The 12,946-nt window shown below is 30.8% G+C and overlaps 1 protein-coding gene across 1 annotated transcript; it reads left to right on the forward strand.

Moving 5' to 3' along the window:
* Window positions 1-9,030: 9,030 nt before the first annotated feature.
* On the forward strand, window positions 9,031-10,571 carry LOC127121556 (7-deoxyloganetin glucosyltransferase). The gene is made up of 2 exons (XM_051052030.1): window positions 9,031-9,556; window positions 9,640-10,571. Exons 1-2 carry the CDS (start codon window positions 9,031-9,033, stop codon window positions 10,569-10,571), a joined length of 1,458 nt encoding a protein of 485 aa, XP_050907987.1.
* Window positions 10,572-12,946: the final 2,375 nt, after the last annotated feature.

The following is a 12,946-nucleotide window of genomic DNA, read 5'->3' on the forward strand; positions in this document are numbered from 1 at the left end:
GTTGAGGAAGTCACACAAGATACCCAGATGAATTGGGGCTTCCAAGGCAAACAAACTTCAAACTCTTCATGAATTCTTGATCAAAATGACAATTAAAGAGCATGAGGATCCAGATATGATGTTTAGAACCATGGTGAACCTTTCCTTGATTTATCTTTTGCATTGAGGGTCTCAAACCCTATATATGAGCTTGATAAGGCACAAATGGATGCACATACTACCTACAAAAAAAATGAAACTATACTAGACATTGTTTTGGTATTTTGGTTAGTAAACAAAGGAAAATAAAGTATGATACAATAAAATGTGCTTGGTGATCTCTCCCAATGCAAACCCAATGAATGAGGGGTGAGGAGGATACTAAGGTGTGATCCTAAAGCCAATGAAAATGATGAGATAGCATGAGGGATCTTAGGGTAAAAAGTGGGGTCTTACAGCTGCCCATATTTAAGGACATTCTAGCTGAGGATGTGAAGGTTAAAATCTTCGTATCAACTCAGTAAAATGGACTTAAATAATAACATCACTAAACAAATTTTGGTCCCTAAGAGACCTCATGATGCATATGATATGAATGCAAAAATAAAATTTATGGGGAATATATTGCCACAAAGGAAAAGAATCCGGAGAAGCTGAAAATCCACAGGAGCATAATGCATTCCATAAGGAAAACTCATTGGGGAGTCAGAGACTCTGGGAATAAAAGTTATATGTAGGACATGATACGACTTAAAAACTGATGGAGACACGGGGGGATTTCCATGAAAATAAATCAATGGAAAGACTCAGATTGGAGGGAATTCAGCAGAGGAAGAGAGTAGACCAGAACAAAGCAGAAATACTCACACAAAAGGGAATTCGATTTCACAACGAAATGCGAACCCAAATTCAACTAGGGAAGAAAAACTTCAACACAGGAGTAGAAGAGATATATTATCTACCACCAGTTACTGGGTAGGAAGATAATATACTCGGACAGAGGGATGTCCGTTACCAGTTAGGATAAACATATCAAGGATGACTCGCTGAGGAAAACGAGGAAAATTCATTACTGGATACTGGGTAAGAATAACCTGTTGGATAAAGGGAATCAAATAGGAATTAAAACTACCTTTACTTGGTAGAAGACCAAAGAGAGAGTATCTGTCACTAGTTAAAGTGAACATATCAAGGATAAACTCAAAGGAAGAATATCCGTGATCGATTAAGATGAACATATCAAGGATAGACTGCCGGGAAAAATAGGAATTACAACTACCGGTTACTAGGCAGAAGACCAAAGAGAGGGTATTTGTCATCAGTTAAAGTGAACATATCAAGGATAAAATCAAAGGAAGAATATCCGTCATCGATTAAGATGAACATATCAAGGATAAACTATCGGGAAAAATAGAATTACGATTACCGATTACTGGGAAGAAAACCAAAGAGAGAGTATCTATCACCTATTAAAGTGAACATATCAAGGATAGATCCTCTAGAGAAAGAAGGATTTACAACTACTTTTTTACTGGATAGAAAACCAAACAGGAAGAGTATCAGTTACCGATTAAAGTGAACATATCAAGGATAAACTTATTGGGGAAACGAAGAAAAAAAAACGAATCCGCTGGAGAAATGAAAGGAGTAAATTACCTTTGACCAGTTACTAGGTAAACAACATGTAAAATACTCAACATCAAGAAGGATATTACCAGTTACTGGGTAATAAACTCTTGGGGACCAAAAGATCTATCTAGGTAAGAACTAGAAAGAAACAGTCAAACAAGACTCAACCCAATGAAGACATAACTCAAGGGGAGTGGTTTCATCCAGATAATGAACTAGGGAGAAAACAGAAACAATAACCATCCATGAGGAAATAACTCAGTGGGGAAGAAGAAAAGATAAACTCTTCTGTTCAAGGGGCTGACACTCTACAATTGAAGGAGTATAGACACATCAAATCTGCATGGGAAAATGAAAGGTCAAATTTAATAATAGGCTTAATTGCAATTTTAGTCCCTCTATTTTTTTTGGATTTTGATCCCTTTTTAGAAACTATAATTTTGGTCCGTTTTTAAGTTTTTTTTGGATTTTCGACCCTTTTTGGAGATTAAAATCCAACACAAAACTTAAAAAATGAACCAAGAAAGTGATTTTTTAAATGGGGATCAAGACAAAAAAAAGTATATCAGATGGACCAAAATTGCAATTAAACATTGATAATAAATAAATTATAGTTAAAAATGGCACCGCACTATGATGAAAAACTCTTTCTTTATCACCTTAAATATCATCAGATAAAAAATGATGACTCATTTAAAAGTGTTGAAATATTAATAGGATATACTACCTTCGGTCCCAAAAATAAGAAACAAAAAAAAATTCAATGGTATTAAATATAAGCAAAAGTCATTTATATTGACTATTTCGAATATACCCCTACCTTTTTTTTCTCTTCATATTTCTATGTTTTGAATATTTTTCAAAGCAAAAAGTAGGGGTGTGCCCTATAAATTTTAGCTTGATTAACAAATCTAGGATCCTAGATTTAGTGAGATTGGTTGCAAAAAAATGGAAATGAGAGTTTATCTCCTCTTTTCTCTCTTTTGAATCTTTATTTTTTCTCTATCTCTCTCAACACTAAATTGATAATTTCCACTTAAATAAGTGTAACAGATGGGCTAATCATATATGGACTTTTCTTCACATAGGAAAGGAGGCCAAATCCAACATATTTCACGATTTCTCTTTTAAATGCAAATAAGCACATACCACACGAGATGAAGGGTATAAAAATGATAGTTAGAATTTTAATTGTGTAAGTTTTGATAGAATGATTTATAATGATGATCGTGAAAAACATGATCCTTCCATTGAGGCATCTAAAATACAATTGGTGTTTTATGTTATTATGATTTGAATAGTTTCATTTGATATTACACTATAAATATATTTATCTATTGATTTTTAAAATTTTTTGACATACTAATAACATTTAATACTTAATAAAAATTATTATAATCTAAAAAACTTCCAATAAAAAAAATAAAAAGTATAAAATTTTTATTATAATTCTTATAAGATATTTGATTGACAAAAAATTAATTGATCTAAATATGGATGTAAAATATAACATATCTAGACTAATAATTTAATGAATTGAGTTGATATAGAAAATGAGCCTAGAAATTTTCTTTGAACAGTTTTAATTAACAAATTTTTAAAGAAATTTAAATTAACATAGTTATTAATTTATTCAAAAAAAAGTATGAAAACAATAATTATTTAATTCAAAATCTTGAATATAATTATTAGAAAAATATATAAAAAAAATACTAACACATCGCCATCATGATTGTGCTACATCATCAATGAAGATGAGGTATAAGCAAATTGGATAGAGCGACAAAAAATTCATAGAATATCAAAGATAAAAATAGTTTGTTTTATAATAGGGAAATAAATAGTTTAAAATATTCAAATTAAGAAAACTTCATTAAAAAAATTCTAAATTTCTAAAATGTATTTAAGATTAAATAATTTTCTATCTTTAAAAAAGAAAATCAAATTGTATTCACCTTTTTTAAATTTATTTTTGCAAAACTTCATAAAAAAAAATTTTGGACAGAATGAAAAGACACTTAAAAAGTAATGTAGAATATAATAAACCCGTCTACTTAGCACCTTTTTAATTTAAAAATACACAAATTTATGTTAATCCTTAATCTCGCAATAATAAAAGAAAAAAAAAAGATAAAATCGACATATTAAATTGTGCAAAGCTAAGTGTGATTCGTAAAAGAAATAAAGAAAAACTAACATTAGGAAGAACCGAGTCTCTTTTGCCTGTCATTTTCTCTCACGTTTTATGCTAACAGTTGGCTACAACCCCTACTAATAGCTGTCTTAAAATAGTGAAATCACATGTACTATTTTTTATTTATATGTATTTAATTTAATCCCGATATTAGAGGGATTATCTAGTTTTGTACAATTAAATAGAATGATTGTGATTGAATAGAATCATTGTGATTGACTTCTCTATATAAGAAATACTTAAAGTTGCTAAGAAATATCTTGATTCTTAAAGTCAGAGTAATAGAATACATTATATGTATGTATGCCGAATCAGTGGAATTTGGAATAAATACACATGTAATTTGTTTAAGAGCCATGCTATGCTTACATTAATTTCTTACACCTTATGCAATCTACATCGTATCTATGCAATTATTTAAGTGTGATAAAAGTTATTAAATAGAGTATATATTCAGGGAGAGAATAACGTTTCTCTTTGTTTAAACATTATATGTGGGAACCCTAAAGTCTGAAATGCACGATTCTAATTTAATTGGGTTTCTTAATTGAATCACATCTATTAAAAATATGTTCCAGCTTATTTAGCAGCAGATTTAATTTCAATATATTTGGGACTAAAAATTGTTAAGATGTAAAAATTTATGTTATTCAAGTCAAACTCCTTCGAATATAGGAATTGAGTGAAGTTCCCACCACCCGATACATGTGTAATAAATTAGCAGGGGCTATCTCAAAATCGAAAAACATTAATAAAGGTGGATCCGGTATTAATTTTGTTATGATTTTTAAATTCTGAATAATATATTATAGATCATGGATATGTTATTGCACAAAGTTGCCTTCCTAATAAAATAACATATTTTTATCATAAATTTGTAATGGTTCACGTATGATTATATTATGCACCATTTTATGAAGTATTGCATATTTCAAACGTATTTATTGTCATTAATTCAATTTCACATTTCTTATCATATTAGAATACTCCCATGAACATTGATTGTCTATAATTTTTAACAATTCTCCACTTGTTATAATAATGACAAGTCTAATTCCAGAAAAGGAGGTATAAAGAATATTAATACACTTATGTATCTTAGTGAGGACAACACAAAGTCTAATCGAATGTTAGGTAGCAATGCGTTTAAACCATTAATCCATATGATTAGATCGTCGTTACCTTACACATACTCTTTAAGGGTTATTCTCCTACGTATCTCTCATAACACTTATTTATGGCCATGTGCTTTCCTGTTTTATGAATTTCTCATGAAAGAAACTCTAACTCTCACTTTGAGACGACACCATCTCGAAATTCACACAGGTCAAGTTTATATTGTATCGTTTTTCATGAGATACTTATTCTTGATATTAAACTTCATTAAGAGTTTGAAAAAACCCAAGCCTCAATTAATATAGTTAACATTATTATCAAATGTCCGACAAACATCCAAATCAACGACTTGTTGTTACCCATTGAATCTTGAGGTTAATGTTTTGTAAACGTAAGATTGGTTTGTTGTCGCTGTTGAAACTCTTATTCAAGAAGTTTCAATCTCATACCTCTTGAGGTTGTCTTTACTAAGTCCATGGTCAGTGGCTTAGTAAATGGATCAACCAAATTATGGCTCGATCGTGTATATGTGGATGAAATGATTACATCCTTAATCAATTTTCTCAAGAAAGAATGTTTAGGTCATACTTGCACAGACTTTCTGTTATACACTATTTTTGTATGATATGGGTAAAGTGACTTGACTACTGCAATGCATCAACACCTTTGAAACATTGTCTTTAATCAATAGAACTTCCAATATAAGGTCTCTCAACCATTCAGCTTCTTCACTAGCGGAAGCAAAATCCTCAAACTCTGATTCTATGGTTGAGAGAGTGATTCACATTTGTTTCTTGCTCTTCCAAGAAATTTCACCCCTAACTAGTGTAAATATCCACCAAATGCAAATTTATGATATTCAATACTCAATATCCAACTCACATCAGTATTCTCTTCTAATATGGCGGGAAATCTACCATAATGAAGTCAAGATTTTTAGTTTTTATAAGATAGCCGAAAATCCTAATGATGGCCTTCCAGTGTTAACCATTTGGATTGCTAGTAAAATCTACACATTTTACTAATTGCAAATGTTATGTCGGATCTAGTACATTACATGCACTTGCATATTCCAATTGAGTCACAACTCTTCCATCATTATTTTGAAGTTTGACTCTAAGATAAAATCGAGTACTCACTTTCTTGAAATGTAAGTGTTTGAACTTGTCAAGTACTTTCTCAACATAATTTGTTTTACTAAGTTCATAACCCCCACTATTTCACTTTACTTTGATCCCCAAAAGTGTGTCAACTAGTCCAAGATCATTGATCTTGAATGTGGAAGTTAGAAACCTCTTTGTTTCTAAAATTCTATTCATCTCATTGATAATGATCAATATGTAATCAACATAGAGACAAAGAAGTATCACAATATTCTCAAACAACTTTGTGTACAAACACTTGTCACAAGAATTAAACGAAGAAGGTTTTTAGATAGTCATGCATGATTATACAAGAAGGTTTTTAGATGAAGTGAGAGATGAAATTCTGAGAAATTTAAAGTAATGTAGTATGAATTTAAATGAGTACCTTAGTTATGTTCACTTGTCTTAAATCTTTACTTGAATTTCTAGGCTAAAACTTCTTGATCAACTTCATCATTGATGTGCATGACACTTTTGATCATTTTCTTCTTCGATAATCTTTATCTTCATCAAAATTGAACTAGATATAAAATGTATTCCTCACAATATGCTCCCTTTGATGATGACAAAATATTTGAATTTATGTTTTCATAATGATTGAAAAATCCCTCCTTAAGTTGTGTGTCTTTCCATTAATTGGTAAATCTTGCAACGACAAAGTTAAACTTTTGATGTCATTGTTTCAGTGCTTGTTTTAATTCTTATAAGAACTTGATAAACTTACACACCTTTTGCTCATTTCTAGGAAATACATATAATCTTCCAATTGCTCAATATAAATCTCCTCATCGATATCTCCATATTGAAATTTTATTTTGACATCTATTTGATGAACTTCAAGGTCATGCAAGGATGTTATTGAAACAGAACTCTAATTTTAGTTGTTCTTACTTCTAGTGCATATGTGTCGAAATAATCAACACCTTCCTTTTGTCTAAAATCCTTGGTTACTAATCTATCCTTGTAACTGTTTAATGTACCATTACTATGATACTTCGTTATAAACACCCACTTGCATCCAATGGATCTTGATCCTTAGGTAGATCGATAAGTTCCAAAGTATGGTTTGACATTATTGCGTCTATTTCATCTTGGATAACAAGATCCTTCTAAAACTAAAAGTCTCTTGATCCTTAGGAATTTTTCGAACAAAAATCTCACTATTTCCTTTTACTAGATAAAAGAAACAAGTCGAGAATCAATTTTGTCCAATCCTATATCCTTAGCCTTTTCGAGCTCTCTTGCTTATCCTATGTTCGAGTTATGTTTCAACAATCCGTGAAGAAGTTTCAGTTTGTGCTTCAACAATCCGTGAAGAACCTTCCTCAAACACTATTCATCATATTTATACGGTGAACAATGTTTTTTTAATAAAATAATATTAAAATTTTATTTTAAATAAAAAAAATATTTATAAAAAAATATTTTTTTTTAAAATTAATTTCGTAACAAAAATATCACATTTGTCATTAATCAATTTTATTATTGCATTAAACACAAAAATATATGTATTTAACATATTTTGCTAATAGCTTATTAACCAACTTCACTACTTTATTAATCAATAAAACACATAATATTAACAAAATTCTAATATTAATTTATAATTTGACTAATAAATTGTAAATATTTAAAAACAATAAATATTAAATAAAATCGGTTAATATTATGTAAATACTTGTTTATAAAATTATATAATAATATTAACAATTTTATTTTATTATTTATTGTTTTTTAGTTTTTAAAATTCATTAATTAAATTATAAACTAATGTCAGAATTGGGTTAATATTATGTATTTTATTGGTTAATGAAGTAGCGAAGTTGGATAATAAGCTATCAAAAAAATATGTTGTTAATAACATATAGTTTTGTGATTAATACAATAATAAAATTGATTAATAATTAATGTTATATTTTTGTTACAAAATTAATTATTTTAAAAAAATATTTTTTATTTAATATTATTTTATTAAAAAAACAATGTTCACAGAAAATATACATTGAATAGTGTTTGGTGTAGGAGAAATAACACTACTCATAAAAAATAGCAAATATCACCCCAAACTCATGAAATATTTTTTTAAAAAATAAACACTATTTTCAAATTAAAAATACCAAAATAATCATATTTTTAAATTATTTAACAAACTAACAACTTTTCAAACAAAAAAAATTACATGACAAAAGCAGGCATCATTGCATGTGTCGCATGCATGCTTTTTTGCACTAAGGTGCCACTGCCTATGACGCATACATGCAAAATGATAATATTGCATGCATGCGCCACTGACTAATGTTTTTTTTATTAATACTGCATGCATGTGCTACTCCTCCTTGCGCATGTTCAATAGCCTTTTGTATGCATGCGCCACTCCTCTTGGCGTATGTTCAATAGTGTTTTGCATGCATGCGCCACTCCTCCCGGCGCCTCCCCTTAATAAATAATAAAAGAACAAAATAAAACAGAATATGTATCACTGGCGTGACGCCTACTCTTATTGTATCATATGCATGCATGTGTCACCAGGGTTGGTGCCTTAGTGCAAACAAGCATGCATATGCATGCGCCATAGTCAATGGCGTCCGCTCTTGTCCGCTCTTATGATATAATTTTTTTCATTTGAAAAGTAATTAGTTTGATAAATAATTTTAAAATATAATTATTTTAATATTTAATTTGAAAATAGTAGTCAGAAATTCCCAAATTTTACAATCGATTTATATATAAGACACCATAAAAATAAATGTTGAATGTAACAATATTGACATTGTCGGTTATATATTAACCCTTCTAATTTTTGTCTTAGAATCCATCATAACCACATCATGGACACATGGTATAGAATATAATTAAGCTAAAATTGTTTATATATAGATCGAGATATCACATTCCCTAATCCAAGATTGAGATTTCACATTGACTTTCTTCTTCTTTCTTTCTTTGTAGTTTTCTCACAAATCAGAGATGACTAATTCTATAGAGAAAAAACCACATGCTATCTTAACTCCATTTCCACTTCAAGGCCATATCAATCCAATGATGAAACTAGCAAAACTTCTTCATCTTAGAGGCTTTCACATAACCTTTGTAAACACTGAATACAACCACAAACGTTTGCTTAAATCAAAGGGTCCTAATTCTCTTGATGGTTTCACTGACTTTAACTTTGAGACCATACCAGATGGTCTAATTCCAATGGAAGGTGATGATGGTGATGTTACTCAAGACATACCTTCTCTTTGTCAATCAATCATGAACAACTGCCACCACTTCTTTTGTGAACTTCTTGCTAGACTTCATAAATCTGCCATTGCTGGTCTTGTTCCGCCGGTTACATGCTTAGTTTCTGATTTTTACATGCCATTTACCATACAAGCCGCTGAAGATCATTCACTCCCAATCCTTATCTTTTCCACAACAAGTGCTTGTACCTTATTAATTGATCTGCACCTCGCTACACTGATTGAGGAAGGGTTAATACCACTCAAAGGTTATTATTTATGATCTTTCTTTCTCCATATATATATATATATAATGCTTCAACCTATTGACTTTTGTTTTTATTGCAAACAGATGAGAGTTATCGGACAAATGGATATTTAGACACCAAAGTAGATTGTATTCCAGGATTGCACAACTTTCGACTAAAGGATCTAACTGACATTATTCAGACAGCAAATCGAAATGATACCATGTTAGAATTTGGTATGGATGTAGCAGAGAGAGTTCGTAGAGTTTCTGCTATTATTTTTAACACTTATAATGAACTTGAGAGTGATGTAGTAAATGGTCTCAATTCTATGTTTCCTTCTCTCTATACAATTGGACCTTTACCTTTGTTATTAAAACAATCTGAGCATAATCACTTGGAATGTTTAGGTTCTAATCTTTGGGTAGAAGATACCAAGTGTCTTGAATGGCTTGAATCAAAGGATTCTGAGTCTGTTGTTTATGTGAATTTTGGAAGCGTTACAGTTATGACTTCAGAGCAACTGTTGGAGTTTGCTTGGGGTTTGGCCAACAGCAATAAACCATTTTTGTGGATCATTAGGCCTGATCTTGTCATTGGTGGCTCGGTGGTTTTGTCATCTGAGTTTTTGAATGAAATTTCGGAGAGAGGCCTAATTGCGAGCTGGTGTCCACAAGAGAAAGTTTTGAACCATCCTTCAATTGGTGGGTTCTTGAGTCATTGCGGATGGAACTCAACCACTGAAAGTATATGTGCAGGAGTGCCAATGTTGTGTTGGCCATTTTTCGCTGATCAGCCAACAAACTGTAGATTTATTTACAATGAATGGGAGATTGGAATGGAAATTGATTCTAATGTGAAGAGAGAGGAAGTGGAGAGGTTGATCAATGAATTGATGTTGGGAGATAAAGGGAAGAGGATGAAGAAAAAGGTCATGGAGTTGAAGAAGAAGGCAGAGGAGAACACTAGTCCAGGTGGATGTTCTTACATGAACTTCGAGAAAGTTGTTAAGGAAGTTTTGCTTAAACAATATTAATATGTAGCTGTATTTCATCCACTTCCTCTTGAATTTGTTTGATTGTAATGATGCATTTCGTGAGAGATGCTAGTTATATTTAATATGTAGCTGTATTTCATTTTTTTTTTGTTTCATTGCATATTTAGTGATAATAACAATTATGATCTACTCATGACATATAATTGTAATTTTTTTCATTCTCACAAACTAAACTATTATACTATACTAGATTTAAAGAAATATACACGTGAATTTTTTCATTCTTACATGAACTCAACTATAGAATATTATACTTCACTAGATTTAAAGAAATATACACGTTATTTAAATCTAGTTATTTTTTTTTTATAATAAAGGTCTCTATTGATAAATGAAAAAAATGCATAAATAAGGAGAATCGAGGGTGTAACCTATCAAAATTAACAAAAGGGATAATTTGCTAAATAAAAAGAAAATTGCAAGACCAAAACGATCTCTACAATAATTATTCTATGCACATTGTGATAAAGTAGTCTATTACATTTCATGATCCAAAAAATCTTGTGTGAGCCAATATATGCTCAGATGTATTTTCTTCATGAAAGATACGAAAGATTTATAATTTAAATAAATGAATAAAGACATATGAATATATTAACATACTTTTGATCCTAGTAATTTTGGTATCATATGAATATGAGATAAAGATGGTGACATTGCATTGTATTTGCATTATGATTGGTTTTGTTGTGTTTGAGTGTGATTGAGAATACTGTTATATTCATTATTACTAGCATGTCTTGTTGTTATTCACTGTTAATAATTGTTAGATGTATTCCCACACGTTGTTTGTTGTTGTGGTGTTTGTGTTTCCCGGGAGTACATACAATCAAGTACATGAGTAGTTGTTGAATTAGGGATGGGGATGAGATGTCTTCCGTCATTGTGTTATGTTTTGTTTTGTTTTGTTGGAGTTTGATTGTCGGGACTTTATTTCAGACTTTGTTTAATTTCCGCTGCTTATTTTACATGACTATTTGGCTTTTGTAGTTTTTTATGTTTAGGTGACAGTTTAATATTTGATTTTTATTCGAACTATTACTTTAAATGTCGAGTCGGGGATTAGGGTGTTACAACACACACTCAGTAGATATAAACGAATGTGTCGCACCCGTATCAATAGTAATAGTCAAAGGAATATTATTGATAAAGCACGTACCTCGAATCAAGTTATCTGACGCATCAGCCTCTGCTCCAGAGAACGCAAAAACCTTCCCTCTGGACTGAGCCTTCACAGGTTTCTCACACTGAGTACTAATATGACCCATATCTCCATTGTTAAAGTAAGTCAGGTTATTACTCCTTCAATCAGCAACGCGGTGACCTGGCTTCCCACACTTGAAGCAATTCATAGGTGTGGTCTTGCACTCATGAGCATGATGTTCATACTCACGGCCGTTGCCTATTCTTTTAGGGACGGTTTTTTAACCTCTACCCACGGAATTTAAACATCGTTGCCTTAAATACAAAGGCTACGGTTTAAGGACTACTTTTAGAGTGCGGTTTTCATTAAGCAACACAACATAACACAGTTTACTTTAAATACCACATATGAAAAGACTAAAGTTTTTAACAACCAACGCATAAAATCCGTTGCTTAAATGTTGAAAAATGTAAAAAAAAATTAAATAGAGAATCTGCTACAAAAAGATAGGCTAACTTATGATTAGAAACATGGACCGGTCTTCTCTCGTATCTGCACTCATAAAAAAATTCGTAAATCATGATATTCTCCCAACATAACCATCTTACTAACCAATTATAGGAGCAACACAAATCAAAGTTATGCATCCACCTGTTGTCAAAATAGAGTATTATTAATTTCAAATTTTGAAGAACTTTGAGTACAAGGCTCCTAGCCAACTCCAAAAAAGTAATCCAATACCAAACAATATTGACTATTTTACCAATTATAGTAGCAACTTAAATTAAAGTTCTACATCCTCCTAGGATCAAAATTGAGTACTATTAGTTTCAAATTTCGAAGAATATTGAGTACAAGGCTCCTAGCCAACTCCAACAAATGAAACCCAACATAACAAAAATACTAAAGAGGCATATGACATACCAAACGATGTTGACTATTGTAATAGTAGCTCAAATCAAAAGTTCTACACCCTTCTAGTGTCAAAATTGAGTACTATTAATTTCAATTTTCAAAGAATTGAGTACAAGACTCTTAGCCAACTCCTACAAAAACACACAATGTTCAGTAACACAAGGACATTCAACTTCAAAAAGAATAAAGAGTATATGTGGACTATTTTTCTTGATGGAGTTGTTTTCCATGTAAAAATTTATAGAAGAATATAATATTATGAATATTAAGGGTTCAATGTTAGCTTTTAAACATA

Source organism: Lathyrus oleraceus, chromosome 1, assembly GCF_024323335.1.
Source record: "Lathyrus oleraceus cultivar Zhongwan6 chromosome 1, CAAS_Psat_ZW6_1.0, whole genome shotgun sequence".
Lineage (NCBI taxonomy): Eukaryota > Viridiplantae > Streptophyta > Magnoliopsida > Fabales > Fabaceae > Lathyrus > Lathyrus oleraceus.